We start from the raw sequence: 21,229 nt of genomic DNA, 5'->3' as shown, positions 1-21,229 counted from the left end.
ACTTATTCTAAAATACATAATCTAACACTTGAAACTACATAAATCTTTCAATCTAATTTTAATACAGGTTAAAAACAACAGTTTTTTTGCTGAATTCCATCATCAAACTTCCAGTACATCACTTAAACCATCTGTGTATGATTGATGTTTGTAATAAACAGCTCTATCAGCAAAATATTTGCATTATTATCTTATAAACACAGCTTGTCTGAAAAAAGACACAATTTTTAGCATTTCCTAGCATAAATGTATCTAGATAAACAAACGACATATAAGGAACTTTTACAATTAAAACCTTAAATCAATAAGGAACTTTCACAACTCAAACCTTAAAACAATAACGAACTTTTACAGTTAAAACAGTAAAACATTAAAGAACTTAATCAAATACAGTTTTTTTAAATGTATGTACTGAATACAAATAATTTTAAAATTACCTTAAATCTTTCCAGCACAGTATACTTTTCTTTATTGGATTTCTTTTTTTCTTGATCGTAGTTAATTATTTAGGAAGTTGTACTTCAAAAATTTTTAAAAGAAATCTTATTCAAATAGAATCAAATAGAAAAAAAAATGTATGTACTAAAATTTATTTTCTCCGTTTTTTTACAAGCACTTCAACCTCTTCATCTAATGAAGATATGGTTTTCTTCATCTGAACTGCATTCCGCTTCATTTTCTTGGCAGTTAAAATCATTTGCCTCATTTATTTAAATCGCTCTCATCTGCTGCCACTACACTTGTTGAAAAGAATCTTTTCTCTAAATCAAGCCACAACTTGTAGGCTTCATTTATTTCCTTTTGGCACTCAATATTTTTACTTTCATTTATAAAAGATTTCCTCTTATCATTTAGTATACAATTTGTAACAAATAAATATACTCTTATTTACTTTAAAAACTTAAGTTACTCTACAAAAAATACTTATAATAAGTAAACTTAATCTTGGCTTATACCTCTTTAATAACTTGTTTTATAAATTTAAACAACTTCAAAAAATTATAAAGAGATAAAGCATACACAATAACTTGTTACATAAAATACTAAACTAACTGCTTAGATATAAAGAACTCAATTATTTACTTAAACAAAAAACACTTTGATTTTAAAATTATGCTAGATAAACTTTTGTGTATATATCACAGTTTAACTATGGAAGTGTCCTTGCTACAGATCATCAATACTAAAAAGCTTACAAAATCTGCCTACTTAAGTAGGGTACTTGTTCAATATGTTAATAGAAAATTTTTGCAGTTTTGTAATGGATATTTTACTAGTTTATACCAGATGAAGACATTGAAAATAAAATTAAATATTTTTGTGAATTTCTAGGAAAATTTTGGAATTTTTTTCTGACTTTTAAGGACTTATAATTAATTTTTACCATTTGAAGGCTTTTGAAAACAAGGAATTTTGTAAATTTAAACTGACAAAATCTGACTTTTTTGTATATTTTATCAAATTTCCTGACTTTTTTTCAAAACCCCCCATTTTTTCCTGACTTTTGTCATTTTTTAAAATGTTTCCTGACTTTCCCTGATTTCCTGATCGAGTGGCAACCCTGGAAAAGTGATCAACCGTATCTATAAAATTAGATTCCGGTCAAATCCGAAACTTTTATTTAAGTTAGAATGCGACCGGATCCGGATCTCGATTTAAAATTAGTATCTAATTAGATCTGGATATTATTTTCTAATTAGGATAAGGACTTAAAAAGGCATTATCCGGATACTGGATCTGGTAAATCACTAATTCGAAATGCTCCAGCCTGCCTAAGACAAAAATGTTCCGGATTCAGCCCGATTAAAAACGTTGCCCACCCCAGTGTAGAACCTTTTTTCGCAAGCCTTTCCTATATTGTTGGCTAAAGTTTTACAAACATTTGATAGTTCTTTTGAATTTTCATTAGTGTTAATAAACTTCGTCAGTGATCTTGCATGCGGGATCACGCTTGAGGGCAATGCATTGTTTTTATTACAATCCTTTGTTACAAAATAAAGATTTGAGCAGTAAAATAATGTCATTAACCAGCTGCCATTCTTCAGGTGTAATATTCGAATCTTGATTATCTTTATAGTTAGCCAAATAGTACCGGACACCTGACTTTAGTGTTTTCAGTCTCTCTAGCATAAGATATGTTGAGTTCCACCTTGCATCCACATCATGAACAAGAAGCAAGGCTTTTTGTTTTGTTTTACTTTTTAATGTTTCTTGCATTGTCGCGCAAAAAAACGTGAACATAATCCAAGGTAATATTCCTATTACTAAGCATATCCTAAATGTGATTACGAATGATTTTGCCAGTGTGCTCACGCTCCATTTCCCGGCAATGCCGAACACGCAGTTTGCACTCAAAATTTTCAACCAACCATTTTTATTAAACTAACGCGCAGTTAAAGAAATATATGATTAAAAGATAAACAAAAAATAAAGGTTTCCACTTATTGCTAAAGATAATGATATAAGTTCAATTACTTTAAGATTTTGTTTTCAAAATAATGTTTCACTTCAAAAAATAGAACATCAAACAAAATAAAAACGTATTAAAATGTAGTTAAGATTTTATTACAAACAGATTGTTTTACTCTTTAGAACACTGTTTTGAAAATGAAGTATTTAAATGTTTGAAGTTATAACATATATGTCTTAAATTAAAGTTATCAATTAAATATATAAAAAAACATTAACATAAAAGTATATATATAGCTAAAAGCATGCAAGCATCTGCTTTAATGTTACATATCGAAGTTGGATATTTTTTCTTTGCATAAACAATTGACCTTTATATGAAAAATCTCAAAAAAAAAACCTTATTATAACTGAGATTTTTATTTTAAGTAACAGGTTTTTCAAAAATGACACAATAACAGGATTTTTTTTTTAATATTAGGAAAAAAGTAAAATAAAGTATATAAGTCTAACAATCCTTGTCACAAGTCATTTATGACACATGTAAATAAATAATCAATAACATCTAAATGGAGTCTAAAAACTATATTGACCAAATAAAAGATACTTTAAATAATTACATGGTCTTTGTAAACTAGACCTCCCTACTAAAAACTCTTGAAATCTATCCATAAAATATATGTCATAAGTTTTCAAGATAACCTTAGTAGAGATGTTTACAAAAAAATTTTTGGTAAGGCCTCAGCTTCGCAGATTAGATTTCACTGTACTGAGGAGACCTGAAGAAAGCCTTACTAAAATGAAATATCAAATTACCTACAAGTATATTTATTTTTATATTCTTGTAAAATAAAAACCGAAATTTTATTTGAACCAAAATAGTTTCACGAACAAACATAAAAACCTAAACATATGATATGTAAGTAAGAGCAGTTATCCAAAAAGCTGAGGTTAAACGCCTAAACTATGTACTTAATTTAATTTGAGAGTCTAACAAAGATAATTTACCATAGTTATTCTACTGTGTGCAAAACTCTAAATCAAGTTAAAAAGGCATTTATAAGTGTGAAAAAGCACTGTTTTATCAACTCAAGCGTGAAATCATTAATTAGTTTTACATTTCATTTAACTTTTGACAACTGATTGAGTAAAATTAAAAAAAGTTTAAGTGGTCTACCGAAACCGAAATTTTGGATTCGGCCGAATCCGAACCTTATTTTGAAATTAGGATTCGGCCGGATCCGAATCCGAATCTCATTTTGAAAATAGGATTCGGCCGAATTCGAGTCCAAAAAGGCCGGATTCGGCCGGATTCGAGTCCGAATATTGGATTCGGTAGATCACTACTTACTTTAGTAAACTAATATGTACTCTTATTTTTGAACAATTTTTCAGAAAAATAATTTTATCGGGATCTTTAGGCTATAAAGATAAATTTAAAAAAAACAAATCATAGTTTTTAAATAAGTCTACTAAAACTAATCTATACGTCATAACATATAACACATATCAAACCAAACCAAATTTATCCGTCTTTCGTAGTCGTTTTTACTCTTTTTAAAATCATCTCGATTGGATTTAATACTCAAGTGACATGTATCTAACTGATTTTTTAAGTTTATTACTTGGTCCTGTGACATTTGTAGTAAGTCTTCGGTGGCTTTTAACTAAATTTGTTTTGAATTTAGAAAACTTTAGCTACTTTTTTCAGCTAGAAAATATATTTGTGATCAAACTAAATAACACTAGTTTAAGTATCACTAGACAAATTTTAAAAACAGTCATATAACAGCTTCTATATAAAATTTTCAATATACACATAACTAAAAAATTATAATATGAAATTTTAATGCAATTAGTGCAATTAAAAAAAATTACCGAAGGACAACAAAATTGTTTTATAAATATTATATTTTCACTTGATTAATTAGCGTTAATAGCTTTACTAACTATTAATGTAAATAGTTTAGAATTACAAAGCATTGAAGTGAAAACTATTAACTTTACTTTTTCTCAAAAAAATGGTGGATACTTTGAATAATTTTTTGTTTAAACTGTATTGGACGAAATTTCTATATTAATAAAAGTTGCTTATATTTGTCAGAAACTTTGTATACAAAACAAAAATTGTAAAACTTTAACCTTGTCTTCAAAATTAGCAGATCTTAGTTCATAGTTCTCTTTTTCATTTAAAAGTTTTTCTAGCTGTGTTTTCTTGTTCTCAGCCTAAATTTTTTTTTTAATGTAGAACTATAAGTTCAAAGCAAAATAAATGACTTTTGAAAGATGAAAAAACTTTAAATTTTCAGTTTACTGTAAAAAGTATTTTAATTCATTATACTTTGTATTAATTAGTAGATTAATAAAAAACGTACAAATAGTAAATGATTAACTTATTTTTAAAAAACAAATATTTTCACTTTAAAAACAGACTTCTATTTTCATCTTCTTCAAGCCCCCTTCAAGCTTTATTTGAATGTTTTCATTTTTTTTCTTCAAATCTCCTCTCTTTTAAGTAGTGTTTTCAATTATTGCTCGTTGATAATGTAGATTTAAACAAAAATACATACGACAAGATAAACAAGACACACAATTCAGTATACTAAGTTTATTTCGAGTAACTATCATAAGTAGAGTACAAAGCTAAAAAAAGAAAACATTTTATAAACTTATATCAACAAAGTAATCATAAATAATCAAAAGAGTAATAAAAGACAAAAAAAATAGTTACAATTGAAAATAATTAAACTTACTTACATAATAATTAACTTATAGTAAAACTTTACATTAAAATGATGACAATAATACGACTAAAAAGCATTACTAAAATAAAGAAATAGTGTAGTTAAAATATTTTTGCTTACATAAGATAGGCTTCCTTAATAAAATACAAATTGCTTCTAGTTTAATTTAATCGAACACATTACTGTATACTTTTATAAATTTAAATCTATTTAAACTATAACTAATTCAACACGTTGAATTATTTACCAAATCTTCTGCAACAGACGAACGTTTTGAAGTATTTAGAACTTGAACTGGTACATCATTCTTCTTTTCTGAATAGCAAAAATTCACTAGACTCTTTGGGACATGCTCTTTTATTATCTTTCTTAGTTGTCTTATGTTAAATCCGATATAGCTTGCTTTGCAAAAGCAGCTGAATTCGTAAATTACCATGCTTTTATCTAAGTTTGATATTGGATCTTTACCACCTGGTGTTATTAGTGGCTATATTAGTGGTTACTAATAACACTAGGTGGTAAATATCCAATATCCTATTTAAATAAAAATATGGTAATTTACGAACTCAGCTGCTTTTGCAAAGTATGCTTTATCGGATTTAACATTAGACAACTAAGAAAAATAATAAAAGAGCATGTCCCAAAGAGTGTAAAGAATTTTTGCTATTTAGAAAAGAAGAATGATGTACCGTTAACCTTCTAAATGCTTCGAAACGTTCGTCTGTTGCAGAACATTTGGTAAATAACTCAACGTGTGGAAATAGTCATAATTAAAATATACTTAAATTAATCTAAGTTGTAGTAATGTTTTCGATCAAACTAAACTAGAAGCTATATGTACTTTATTCGGAAAAAGTGTTATATGTGATCAAAAAGGTTTTGATTAAACTTTTTCTTATCTTTGTAATACTTTATAAGTCGTTTTATTGTCATCATATTTAATGTATAGTCTTACTATAGGTTAATTATAATGTAAGTAAGTTTAAATGATTTCAATTGTTAATAATTTGTTCTTGTTTTTTATTACTCTTTTGATTACTTTATGATTACTTTTAACTATATAATTTTCGAAAATATCTTCTCTTGTTAACTTTGTACTCTACTGATGAAAATTGCTCGAAGCAAATTTCTTTTTCTGAATTGTGTGTTTTTTTTATCTTATTGTATAATTTATAATTAATGGTCAGTAATGTTTCAAAACTAAATACATTTACATAGGTATTAAGTATATTACTAACTTCTTAAATTAACACAACAAATTTTCTTAGAAATGAAATGTTGCTTTAGCTAGTCATCTATCATTTCTCCTTGTTTTAATGTGCTAAAATTAAAATATGAAATCCTACTTATTCAAAGCTAATATACAAACTTAATAAAACTATGACAAATAAGGTTATAATACAAGACTCTACAAATTATAAGTATTTTCCGTATGTTTTTTTTTTTTACACAAATTAATTTTGTGTTATATTTTACTTATTTATCACACACGCGCTTTTAACTTTAACGCTTTAAGGTACTTATGAGCTTTTTTACTTTTACTCTAGTTATACATTTTTCATAAAAATTTAGCGCAATTCCGTATTTTACTTTATAAAAACAGAAGAACGCAAACAAATCTAAGCAATATTTGTGAAAATAAAACTCTTTGAAATTTTTGTAAATCAATTATTCTAAAATTAAAAAAATATGTATAGAAAAGTAGTAGCATTCTTTGAAATGTAGAACGGTTTCTGGCTTTTGATTATACACAGTTAGATACATCTGTCGTGGCGGAACTATGCATGTTTATCAGTACTTGCTTAAAGAAATCGATCAATACCACAAGGTCGTCTAAGTTACCGAAAATTCGAGTTTCAATCAAGCTTCAAATGAGACTAATCAAGCTACTAGTCAAAGAATTTTTTTGGAAATAATTTACTAAAGTGAAGGGTTTGTCACAAAACCACTTGCTATTTAAAATTTGTATACAAAACAGACAATAGTAGTTCTGTTTTATGAAAGTTATTAACTTCTTTAACTTTCAAAAGTAGTAAAATTATTCTATTTTTTTAATACTTTCTTCTGTTTAACTTTCTTCTGTTTAAAGTTTTTCCTGTTTATAAGAAACAAGTATTTCAAAGTTTAACTTCAAGTTATAACGTAAAAACTTACAATATAAAAATAAAATTTGAAATTATCTAAGAAAACTGTTTAAGAATCTATTTTCTTATACATTCTAAATACTAATTTTATTATTGTAAGTATAACTTTTAAATTTAAGCTATACACTCGATTACTACGTACTTCTATACTTATAAATTTCAAGACATTTTAATTTTAATATACTTTCATTCCATTTTACCTTTCTAAGATATTGTTTTGATGAGACTTAGTTGAAAGATCTTTACAGCAAATTATTTATTATGAAATCTGGGTTATAAATTTTTTTTTACGACATTTAGAATTATGCAAGAAAAATTTCTTAAAAGTTAATAAGGTCTAAAGTTTAAAGACCTACGATGATTATATAGGCTTTAAGTTAATCTATTTTAAAGTAAATTGGCAATAAAACTTTTTCCCTATATACTTTCATAACGTAACACAACTGGCTATATCTCAACTTTGTTTGGTTATAAAGTTTACCTTGTCTGATATTTTATAATTCTTTTAAATGTTCAATAAGGTCAGTATAACTTTTTGTAAATCAATTTTGGACCCCTCTATAGCCTTTACATACTTTTAACGATCTGAGGTAACTTTCAATTCATTTTTTAAAACCTTTTTTTTTGCAATAAAAAGGTATACTAAAGTTTTCAGTAGTCTTTTAATAAAAGATATCAAAAAATATGTATGGTATATAGAATTAAAGATTGTATAAAACTTTAAATAAAGTGTAATTTCATGTATGATTCATGTCTACAGTAGAAAAAATTATAAAATTAGGTTATAACAAATATTTTTTATAATTTTTTATATTTTTGCAAAAATAATATAAAACGTTTTTTATGCATGTATTCTTTATCAATAAATTTCAATGTAAAATTTAATTGAAAAACTTTTAAGTTATAAGTCTAGTTGTATTCATAAACTATAATGATATAAACTAAGCCTAAATATATAAATAAATGAAAGTTTTTCTAAATTTTAAATTAGTTTGTATGACTAAAAGTGAAATAGCTAGTCGTAGGGTAGTAAATAAATCGGCTTCTACACATCAATTTTTGTTTAAACATTTAAGATGAAATAAATTATAGATGAGACTAGTTTAAAAGTTAGCAACTCCTTAAAATACATTAAAAAATTTAAGAAAATATACTAACTGCTTGTTCTGTTTTTTCTAATTGTACTTTAAACAGCTTCAGCTTTTGTTGGAGTGCTTCTATACTAGTTGACTTCACAAAAACTTCGTTTAAATGTTTTTTGTTTTCAACTGCTAATTTTTTTGCAGTATCATGATGCTCCATCATCTAATTTACATCATGAAATTATAAACTAAATCGACTTAAATAGTATAACAATTTTTGAATTGCTATTGTTGCTAAGTTTAGGGTTGACACATTTTAAAGTACAGTTAAGCATGGTACAAATCGCGGGCCAGATGCAGTCTGTAATTGTATTTCTCTAAAAATATTATAAAAACTACGCTATAGATTACAAGCGCACCTACAGAAGCCTAAATTAACTCTCACCATAGTACATAAGCCTAATGAAAGTTAACGTATGTAGGCAAACCTCACCATTTATATTTCAGCTAGCAACCTAAACATTTCGGAATACTAGGGAAATAATATAGCGCCCACCAAAGACAAGACAATTAAGCTTAAATCAGTTATAGACAAGTCCCAGAAGTTACATGTCAACAAATAATCAACCCCTAAATTTTTTGCAAGTGCACCTAGCCCAAATGGCTAAAAGAGCTACAAGGTCAGTGGCAAAACATTTTTGCAGCTGATTGTAGTGCAAACCCTGTAGTCTCCGAAAGTAACCAAGGGCATCCAGTTGATTATAATCTATTTATTTTTGATTATAATTTGTTCAAGTAATTTCGTGTTTTTTTTTTTTGTTTTATTAGGTATTATTAAGTTCTATTAAATCTTTTGTTTCGTTTGTTAATTTAATTTAGTTTTTTTTTTCGAACTTGAATGACGCTGTATTTTTCAAAAGTTAATTTGATATTGTAAATATTAAATATTGATTATACATTAATATTGATTATTATCACTTTTTGATATCATCTTATATTTCTGCTCAGTTTATTTATTGTAACTTATGAGTTCTAAAAAATCTTAACAAATAAACACTGTAAAATTTGTGACAATAAAGTTAAATAAACTTTGGGACTTAATTTGCTTGAAAAAAAGTCACAACTTCCAAAAAAAAACATTAGGGCCACAGGAAGGTAAATAATTTTTCTTTACAACTTGATCTTAATTTGTAAAGTATTAACTAAGCTATTAGTTAAATTTTACAGCTTTTCAATTCATAAATTAACTTTACAGATACAGACGGTTGAAATAAAAAGTAAATTAGATCATTGTAGGAGGAGAAAATAAAACGGTTATTAAATAAAATTCTTTAAAATATTTTTCCTCCTACGTATTTTAATCAAAAAAAGTTTCTCGTAATATTTAAACAAATCAATTGCTGTAGCGCATGGCGCCAATAATTTTATAGTTTTAAGAAATAACTAAATTAAGAAATTAAAATAGCTTATAAAATAAACATTCTCTGTTATTTTCTATTCTCTGCAGTTTTCGTAGGCGATTTGGCGAATTAATAAATAGTTTTGTTTAATTAGAGGACTTAATATTCTTTGCAATGCGTGTATATATATAAATATATTAAAGGTTTTATAAAAAGTTCTGATCGATAGTGCTCGACAAATTAAATTGGAGCTAAATATTTATCTAAATATACAAAAACTATAATTTATACAGCTGTTTCACACATGGAATGTAAAATTGCATGTGATCGTCAGTAAGTTACTGTTTATTATTTGAGTGAACAGAAATTTCGATTTTGAAACTTTTATAACAATTGTGACGTAGTAATGGTACAGTTTATTGTACGATTAGCTGAATTTGAAATAATACGCTGTGAATGTTAATTTATGCTTTTTAGGAAAGCTTAGAAAGGTTATTTTGGAAAAATGTTTTAAGCTATTAGAAAAAAAAAATTAGACTGTTGGGAAAAATGTTATAAAATACTCGTGTTTGCCGCTTCGAACTTATTTGTAATTGCCGTAAAGAACCTTGCCCTTTAAATAACGAATGTCTAGTGTCAAATATAATTTATAAAGCAACAGTAACATCAAATAAAACAACAACGCAGTATATATGATCCACAGGAAATACCTTTAAACAAAGATACAGAAACCACAAATCATCATTCAACAATATTAACAAAAGACACACAACAGAACTAGCGAACTACATATGGAACTTACAAGATAACAATACAGACTACAAAATTAAATGGGAAATATTAAACAGGACAAAATCAAAATTCAATACTAAATTCGGCTGCAAACTTTGTAACTTAAAAAAAAATAGAAATCGAAAAATCAGATAAGAACGTAACACTAAACAAGAAAAGCGAATGACAAAACATATGCATGCATTATCAAAAATACTTTTTTAATAAAGTTAAAACCAACTAAATTTTAAAACAAAATAAAATCGAAGCGGCAAACACGAGTATTTTATAACATTTTTCCCAACAGTCTAATTTTTTTTTTCTAATAGCTTAAAATATTTTTCCAAAATAACCTTTCTAAGCTTTCCTAAAAAGCATAAATTAACATTCACAGCGTATTATTTCAAATTCAGCTAATCGTACAATAAACTGTACCATTACTACGTCACAATTGTTATAAAAGTTTCAAAATCGAAATTTCTGTTCACTATTATAATAAACTGTAACTTACTGACGATCACATGAAATTTTACATTCCATGTGTGAAACAGCTGTATAAATTATAGTTTTTATATAATTAGCTAAATATATATACATATATGTATCTGATTATTGATTGTGCGTTAGTTGACGAAACCCGCTGTGCAGTATAGTTCACGTTTGTCTATTTAAGATGCTTTGTTTACATTTATTCTTGGTGAATTTAAATCGAATCTCATCGAAAGTATTTAAAATACATTGTTTGTGTAGCAGTCCATTAGTAATTATGAAACAATATTGGATTGCTTCACCTGATCGGATTGTTATCGACGTAGTTTTATTCTTTTAGTTTTCATCGAAACTGTTAGTTGTTTATATTCATTTCACTTTTTTATTTTAGACGTAGTGTGCACTTTTACTTCACTTTAAAATAACAAAAGTTCTTGTCATACCCGATCTTCTCCTAAAACAGGGGTCGGCAGGCAGTTGGTGCTCGCGGGCAAAATTTTAAGTTTCGAAAATCTTCGTGGGCCGCAGTTTTAATTTTGGTGACCTTTAAATAGCCTTTTGGTTTTAGTTTTATTAAGTTTATTGTTTTAAAAGACTTTTAGACACACATAAAACGCTATTTAAATTATACATATTCATCAGAATAAAATTTACATTGACTAATATTCTTTAGTCTTAACAAACTACGTACTGTCTCGAACACTTAATAAGTTTAACTTATATTTTTTATCATTTTACTTACAATTTAGTTCTCTATGAAAACCGAGCTTGAAAAACACTTTTGGGGCACTTTTATACATTTTTTATATAATGAACCGCTTTTTCATATTTTTAAAAATATTAACTTTTGAAAATAATTTTTGCGTTTTAAATAGTTTTCACTCTTTAAAAATTCAGTAATTAGTTAACGAAATAAAATGTATACCTATTTGTGTAGTAAAAACACTAAAAAAAAAATTAACATAATTAATACTCAAAAATTGTAATAAAATAACTTATTATTAATAAACTAGTCTTTTACATGGTTGCCACTTAAGAAGCAAAAATTACTGAGTTATATCAAACCATTCCAAGTTTATTAAAAGTTGAAAAAGCTAAAAACTTGCTGTTAATCAAACTTGAATACCTAACTAAAATATCATCATTATAAAAAAGTACATAATATGTAAGTTAACTAAAAAAAAATTTAATAAACTACACTACAGTCATAAAAACTATTATTAGAATTTGAAGATTTATTCAAAGTGTTTGAAATAAAAGTTTTAAAAAAATGTCGTAAACAGGTTTAACCTAGTCTGAGTTTTTTAATTTTTCAAACTAGTCTATTTGTTTGGCAACCCTGTTTAGAATAAAGTTTATAAAATAAAGAGATAAAAAAGTTTATCAAGTGCTAATTAAGTATATTTAAAGATATATACAATAAATCAGCTTGTCGGACAATTAAGTTTCTTAAATATTTTTAACTAAAGTATAGAAATTCATTAAGCCATTTATGAAGTAGAAAAACTATTTATTTTATCGAGCATTACAGCAATTCTTTATCTGCAATAAAGCATTGCGTTTAAAAAGAGTAGACGTGAAATATAAAACGAATAATAAAAGGTGAAAAACGTTAGTTAGGAGTTATTGCGAGAAACGAAACAAAAAAAATTGTTTAAGTCAGTTTCAACAAAGCACATGATTATCTTTCTGTAACTACAGAATGATCAGAAAAAAATTGTTAAGGCAAGTTATAAAGTAGCAAAAGTAATTACAAAAAAAGAGATACCGTTTAGAATTGAAAAGTTTTTTAAAGAAAATGTGTTGGCGGTAGTAGAAGATTTTTGTTTATTTCTTCAATAACAACAAGAATTCATGATTAGAAAAAGTCTGAAGATTATAAAGCCGCAAAAATCAAATTAAGACCTTAATAAATCTTTAAGATGAGAGCACTGATACTATAGATACTGCTCATCTAAGAATTTTTATAAGAGGAGTTTTCACTAACTTTGAAATTTTAGAATAATTTCTAGGCTTAATTCCAAAACAAAGCACAACAATAGATAAATACATTTTCATAGCCAAGGTGTAATGCGTTAGTATAATGGGTGTTGATTTTAAGTTTTTGTAAACAATATTTCTACTGCAATTACTGATAGATACATGTTGGTAATATGATTTTGTTTAAAACCAGATCTTGGACTTATGTTGTTTATCAATTAACTTTATTTAGTTATAAACCAGGAAGCATTAAGAGCGAAAACAACAAGCTTAAAACAATTATAAAATTAACAATTTAAGTAGTGAACACAATTTTGTCAAACAAACTTTACCACCGACAGTTTCGTAAGTAGTAGAAAAACGAAAAGTCAATACATTGACCTAGTTTATTATTGGCTTGTTATTTGGTTAATGGTTTGTTTGATGTTATAAAAGAGTCTATGAGTTGAGAAACGAAAATGGATCTTTTTTTAAAGCTAAAGATAGAAATATTTCTGCTTATAAATATAAAAACTTGATACTATGTTAAGCATTTCTGGTGTGTCTTACATCGCAACTTAAAAACCTAACTTGGTATTACAAGTAAACAAAAAGTTTTTCTATAAGATATGGTACAATATTATGATTTTTGAAACAAAATTAAGATTATGGGGGTTTAAGATAAAAGAAAAAAAATTATACAAAATTCCACAACCTTTGAAAACATCAAACTAAAAACAGATTTTTACTTTTTAGATGCAATTAAAAACTTATCAGACGAATTTTCCACACGACTTTCTGACTTTCAATTATTAGAAATTATATTCAAATCCTATAAAACTTCCACAAAAAAAGTTTTTTTTGAAGTGTAGTGCACATTTACTACCAAAGTTTAATACATGCGATAGCTTGATTAAAATTGTTTTTTTTTTGTAATTTAAGGAGTATTATAATTTATTAAAGAACGCGAAGAAATGGCAAAAAAAAAATTGCCGAAAAATATTGTTTGAAAAATGAAAACATATACCTAACAAAAACTCTTTTAAATTATGTCATATATATTATTTCAAGTGTGTCTGTACACACTTAGATATTACTTATAAAAACAATATTAATAAAAAATAATTTTCAAACTCAACTTCATCTAACTAAGTATTAAATAAAAAAGCGGTTCAATAAATGATCGTCTGAATACATTTGTGTGCATAGGAATCAATTTAAAGTTTAAGAAAATTTCTATAAAATCAAAATGTGTCGAAACCAAAGTATAATAAAGTTAATTTTTTATTATTATGTAATATTTAATGTGTTTGTGTACACTCAAATATAACATATAGTTATATATAAAACATCTACAAGAGTAACATAGGTATAAATTACATGTTAAACTAAATACTTAAGTTGTAAAGAAATGACATTTTACTTAATTACTGTGCATTACTCAATGTACATAATGGAAAACAATTGCATTAAGTTTTTTTATTGAATAAGTATTATATAACTTACTAAATCCAAGCATTCTTTACATTCTGTTTCAGATAATAACCTGCTGTAGTAAGAAGAAAGTTATTATGAAACTGTGAAATTTTTTTTAGAATGTTATGCAGGAACTTAAACGAAATTAATCAAATTAAATCAAACTACTGAAAAAAAATTGAATAAAAGTATATTCTTGCTCAGTGGGCCACATTTACATGCTCGAAGGCCACATAATTTTCTTCCGCGGGCCGCATTCAATTCAAAAAATTAACGTGCTGGCGGGACGCAGATTTACCCTTCGCGGGCCACAGTTGGCCCGCGGGCTGCAGTTTGCCGACCCCCGTCCAAAAAGGTTGAGATAAACTCCACCAGCGATAATTACGGCTTCAGGTGATATCAAGGTTTTTTATTTTATTTATAAATAAACCTTTATATTATGAAAAACAAAATGTTTTCTCCTTGTATAAAAAATTCATTGTACTTATTGTACTCTCTGACTATAACCAGCTATATCTAAAAACTTAGTTTGAATGCTAAAAGATGTAAAAAAAAGTTTATAGCTTAGTTTAAATGTGCAAATTAAGATAATTTTTTTTATGATTTACTTCCCTTCCCCATGGTCTTAACTTGTTTCATTTTAAAACCTGGATTATAAACTAAAAATTAAAAAAAAAAAACAAAGGATATTTACAAAGTTTTGGTTTACCTGAGTTAGTCTGAATGACAACCCTGTAGTTGCTTATAATAGATTATATTAGTATAAACTATTAGCATTTAAAAGTAAATTATTCAACAAAATCATTAATATATGCTTAATGAAAACATAAAATTATCTTACAAATTTAAAACGTTTAGTTTTTTTTTCAAGAACCCTTTGCTTTTGTATATTACAAGTATACGACTAAGTTTTCAAGTGTTTTGTACAACTTAAATACTTCCAAATTATGTATCTACAGGCTTTAATGTAAGTATTTAAGGGCATAGGGGGTCTGACATCTCTTTTTTATACTAAAAATAACATTGATCTTGTATAAAAGCTCCAAGAACAAACTACAAGCCAGTTTTTATTGAATAAAAAAATCTTATTTAACTTTTGTAATATTATTACTTTTATAAAAAGTCTATGAAAGAAACGCAAACTTTTTGAGGTCAATTTTCTCAAAAATTTTAAAAATCACTAAAAATCTATTATCTTCTTCATTTTTTGAGCTAGAAACCTCAAACTTTTAGGAAACGTCCTTTTATAGTTTAAAATACTTTAAATGTTGCGATTTGGAAAATAATAAAAAATAAAAATTTTAGATAAAAAAAACAAATAAATAAATAGATGGTTTTTTTTGATAAAAATTTTATTTTTCAAAAATTTAAAAACCCTTTTCAATCTTTTTAAAAATTAATAACAGATTATAAGTGAAAATTTGAAGAAAATTCTTTAAAAACTGAAATAGGAAATAAATTTTTAGTGAATGGTTTTTTTTGCGTTTTTAGTTTGTGCCTTCCAATAGGAACCTATTGAGGTCACTGACTTTGATCGCTCATATCTCAAAATTCACTTAAGCAGTTTAAAATTTCTGATAGCTCAGATAAAACTCTATAAAATAAAATCAATAGATAAAAATCAAGATGGACCCCCCCCCCTTATGTCCTTAAGTAATCATAGATAAACTAATTTCAGATCAAATAAAAAGTTTTTGATAACTTTGATATGTTGTTCTTTGTTAAGAACATTTAAATGATTATTTTCCTCCTCAAGAATTCTAAGTTTATTCCTAAGATCTTCTGAATCGGTTTTTATTAATAATAATTTATCATCATACAATCTTTTTTGATTAGACAGCTTATCTTTCAAGTTTTCCACCTAAAATAAGTACAACTTCTGTAACGTATTTTTCATTTGACTTAAAAAATATAAACTAAAATTATGATTGATAAAACTAATTAATATTTTAAATAGTTTTCTAAAACAATAAAGCTTAAAAAAAAGTCAAAACTATATTTCAACATTACATTACAACAACTTTACCAAATGTACTACATTTTAAAATTTTATGAAACTAATCAATTTTCAAAAATACACTAATAATATTAACTAATTTTAATTAGATATACAATTCATCTTAAATGTTTAGTAACATATTACTTACAAATACAAATACAAATAGAGTGCTATAGTTTATTTTGTTTAACAACAGCTGTTTCGAAAGACAGATAGTCAATCTCTTCAGGCTTCAACAAAATAAGAATAAGCACGTTTTAGGCAACTATTTATAAATACAAAATAACTATTCATGCGTAAAAAGAAAGTAAATGAAAGTAAAAAGAGAGAGAAAAAAGAGAGAGAGAAAGTAGAAATGCTTTTTGTAAATTATTTTGATTAGATTAAGTTAGCAATTAGAAAAATGTATTGTATTGTAATTATAATAATAATATCAAAATGTTTGATTATAGTTAAAGGTTTTGGCAAAAGGATTGGCTTTAATTTTTAATATACTTCGAAATAACACAAAACATTAAAAAGCAACATATTAACTAGTAATGGTTAAACACAATGCATGAATTTAATTTAAGTTGAAACATTTGTTATGCTAGCTAATTGCTTGCTTCCAATTCATCAACAGAAATTTGTTCCTATGTCTGCAACTGCCCATAAGTTCGGATTTTTTGTTGATACAGTTGTTACTTGCTTGTAATATCTTGAGGGCTTCTTTCAAGCAAAGCTTGCATGTTGTTTTTCCTGGTTGGTGTTTGTTTACTTTTTCTAGGATCTTCCAATTTAATTTGTAATCCTCTCCTTCGTTTTTCAATTTGTGAATTAGTTTTGATAGTTCTGTTGAATTAACGTATTTATTGTAGTTTCTGTTATCAGGTTTGCAATTGATTGTTGTATTGTGCGTTGAAATTCTTTTCTTTAATTGGTTTGCAGTTATTCCAATATATGTTTTGGTTTCGTTTTTTGCGCTTACTGAAGCTTCATATATGACGTTTTCAGTTCTACAATTGCCACCTTTCAGGGGACATTTATTTTTGTCCCTGCAATTGCACGTCTCATCTGTGATTTTTTCTTTATTCAACAGTTTTTTGTTGTGGCTTTTGATTGTCATTTCGATATTTGGCATACAGCTGTAACTTAGCTATCTAAAAAAACACAGCTTCTTCCCATACAGAAAACCAAACAACAGAATTAATTATGTAAATGCAAATTCTAACCATCCACCAGCAATTATCAAACAAATACCAAAGATGATAGAAAATAGATTAGCCAAAAATTCAAGCAGCAAAAAACTATTTGACAGTATAAAAAAAGAATATAATGAAGCGTTAAAACTAAATGGATACAGTCATGACATAAATTACACAAAAATAACCAATGAAACAACTGTGAAAAAGAGAAAAAGAAAAAGAAAATGTATATGGTTCAACCCACCGTTTTGCTGTTCAGTGAAAACAAATGTGGGAAACAAATTCTTAAAAATAATAAAGAAGCATTTTAGCAAAGAAAGCAAACTAAATAAATATGTCAACAGCAACTGCATAAAGCTAAGTTACAGCTGTATGCCAAATATCGAAATGACAATCAAAAGCCACAACAAAAAACTGTTGAATAAAGAAAAAATCACAGATGAGACGTGCAATTGCAGGGACAAAAATAAATGTCCCCTGAAAGGTGGCAATTGTAGAACTGAAAACGTCATATATGAAGCTTCAGTAAGCGCAAAAAACGAAACCAAAACATATATTGGAATAACTGCAAACCAATTAAAGAAAAGAATTTCAACGCACAATACAACAATCAATTGCAAACTTGATAACAGAAACTACAATAAATACGTTAATTCAACAGAACTATCAAAACTAAATCAACAAATTGAAAAACGAAGGAGAGGATTACAAATTAAATTGGAAGATCCTAGAAAAAGTAAACAAACACCAACCAGGAAAAACAACATGCAAGCTTTGCTTGAAAGAAGCCCTCAAGATATTACAAGCAAGTAACAACTGTATCAACAAAAAATCCGAACTTATGGGCAGTTGCAGACATAGGAACAAATTTCTGTTGATGAATTGGAAGCAAGCAATTAGCTAGCATAACAAATGTTCAAATTAGGGTTTTGAATTTTGAGTTTTATTTGTTGTTTAATTTTTTTATTATTTTGTTTTGTTAAATGTTAAATATTTCGTTTCAACTTAAATTAAATTCATGCATTGTGTTTAACCATTACTAGTTAATATGTTGCTTTTTAATGTTTTGTGTTATTTCGAAGTATATTAAAAATTAAAGCCAATCCTTTTGCCAAAACATTTAACTATAATCAAACATTTTGATATTATTATTATAATTACAATACAATACATTTTTCTAATTGCTAAGTTAATCTAATCAAAATAATTTACAAAAAGCATTTCTACTTTCTCTCTCTCTTTTTTCTCTCTCTTTTTACTTTCATTTACTTTCTTTTTACGCATGAATAGTTATTTTGTATTTATTAATAGTTGCCTAAAACGTGCTTATTCTTATTTTGTTGAAGCCTGAAGAGATTGACTATCTGTCTTTCGAAACAGCTGTTGTTAAACAAAATAAACTATAGCACTCTATTTGTATTATTAGCTCTTTACACTTGTAAATCGAGCACTCTTAAATAGTAATAGTCAAATTTACTAGTATAACATATTACTTAAAAAATGTTTGTGTATTTATAATGACTTAGTTGTACAAGATACATAAAAATTGTGTAACTGCTTATAAACATTTTTTTAGTTAAACTAGTTTACTTTTGTTCTACTAATTTTTGAAATTTTATCTTTTACATTAAATGCAAATTTTTTTAAAAGTGATTGAGCTTTTTAGCATATAAGACATAATTACACTAACTAAATTTTTTGAAATTAACTACATAGAGCTGAAAACACTGCTAAATATTTAATTAAATTATTTAAACAAAACAGCTTTAAAATAACAATAAAATCCGGATTATTCCAAACAGACTTTTTAGATGTATCCTTCAACATGATAAACTCAAATTACCAACCCTACAACAAACCAAACTCACTAATTTTATACGTAAACTACAACTCCAATCACCCCCGACAAATACTAAAACAACTACCCGAAACAATATACAGAAGACTAAAAAATTATCTAACAACGAATAACTCTTTAACAAAAGTGAATGTAAAAAGTGAATACCAAAAAGCAATTACTACAGAGATACCTTAAAATATGATAAGACCACTTTACCAAAAAGAAATAAAAAACAAAGAAAAAGAGATATAACATTTTTCAACCAACCATTTAGTCTAAATGTAAGTTCTAAAACAGGCAAACAATTTTTAAATCTGATTACCACATCATTTGACGAAAACCAATCTAGGATTTAACGCCTTTAAACGTTACATATTATATACATATATAATTTATTAGAAAAATAAGATTTCAAAAATACTGGTACCCGTGTTTCATAAGACTAGAGGCCTTAATCTTCAGCCAGCTAAATTTAAAATAAAAAGCACTTTTCATCAAAACACCGATGTAGAACTTCTTTTCAAGGTCAGAGTTAACTGTTGCCTTGTAAATAATTTTCACTGAACGGCAATTACCCCCCTTCAAATCATATTTGCAGCCACCAGCGCAATTACACTGACTTTTGATTAAATTACTTCTGTTTAAAATCCTTTGATTGTGTGACTTAATTAATCTCTCCAAACTCGCCATACATGAATAACTGATTCGCATACACAGTCAGTGTAATTGCGCTGGTGGCTGCAAATATGATTTGAAGGGGGGTAATTGCCGTTCAGAGAAAATTATTTACAAGGCAACAGTTAACTCTGACCTTGAAAAGAAGTTCTACATCGGCTTATGCTCCACTCAATTCAGATTTCGGTATGCTAGCCATAAAAAATCTTTTAAAGGTGGTGTATACGAAAATGAAACTGAGCTTTCGAAGTGTGTTTGCGGCCTAAAGCGCAAAAACATTGATTTTATATTAATTTGAGAGATGATAAATAGAGCGCAGCCAATAGCAGATGGTAATAACCCTGTTTGTAGGCTGTGCTTAAAAGAATCAACAGCCGTTATGTATGCGTTAAAAAAGGAAGGTTGTTTAAATAAGAGGAGTGAATTCATATCGTCTTGTCGACATATGAAAAAGCTCCTCTTTAAATAAAATAACTTTTGAAGTATTTTATAGTCACTTAACTGTTGTTTTTGTTAATTTTAATTGTTTGAAAGTTAGATGGTAGATCGATTTTTGTACTGAATTCTTGTAATGCACAATATTACGTCATACTGTTTTTTTGCATAACTTTCGCTTCTATGTTTAGCAAAGTGCTTTTTATTTTAAATTTAGCTGGCTGAAGATTAAGGCGTCTAGTCTTATGAAACACGTGTACCAGTATTTTTGAAATCTTATTTTTCTAATAAATTATTTAAAAGCCCTTAAAGTGTGGCTCAGTAGAAGGTGTTTAAGTTTAAATAACAACCTTATTATATATATATATATATATATATATATATATATATATATATATTGTAATTAAGTTATTTAACTTGATAAATCAAATATTTTACACTGAGCCCACCTTAAAGGCGTTATTAATAAAAAGGTTTATTTCAAGATGTAAAACTCAAAGGACTCGAGTTTCGTGCTTGTGCACTCATTAGCTTCAAAACAAGTTTAAAATAAAGCACAAAACAAAACACACAAATGAAAGTTAAAAAATTTAACATAAATATATTATGACGTAATTTTGAA

General features: G+C 26.7%; 1 protein-coding gene across 1 annotated transcript in view; it reads right to left on the bottom strand.

Annotated features, from left to right (window-relative positions):
- Positions 1-17,578, bottom strand: part of LOC145828584 (uncharacterized) — a 59,092-nt gene extending 41,514 nt beyond the window's left edge. The window contains exons 1-4 of the mRNA XM_082936339.1: positions 17,441-17,578; positions 4,843-4,917; positions 4,552-4,635; positions 3,930-4,076 (exon numbers count right to left, since the gene is read on the bottom strand). Of these exons, the coding sequence (XP_082792465.1) occupies positions 3,930-4,076; positions 4,552-4,635; positions 4,843-4,917; positions 17,441-17,578 (444 nt within the window). The remainder of the gene's footprint in view (positions 1-3,929; positions 4,077-4,551; positions 4,636-4,842; positions 4,918-17,440) is intronic.
- Positions 17,579-21,229: the final 3,651 nt, after the last annotated feature.

Source organism: Thalia democratica, chromosome 2 (genome assembly GCF_965202585.1).
Source record: "Thalia democratica chromosome 2, ktThaDemo2.hap1.1, whole genome shotgun sequence".
NCBI lineage: Eukaryota > Metazoa > Chordata > Thaliacea > Salpida > Salpidae > Thalia > Thalia democratica.
Note: the sequence above shows the minus strand (reverse complement) of the source record. Positions and strands in the feature narration are given on the sequence as shown.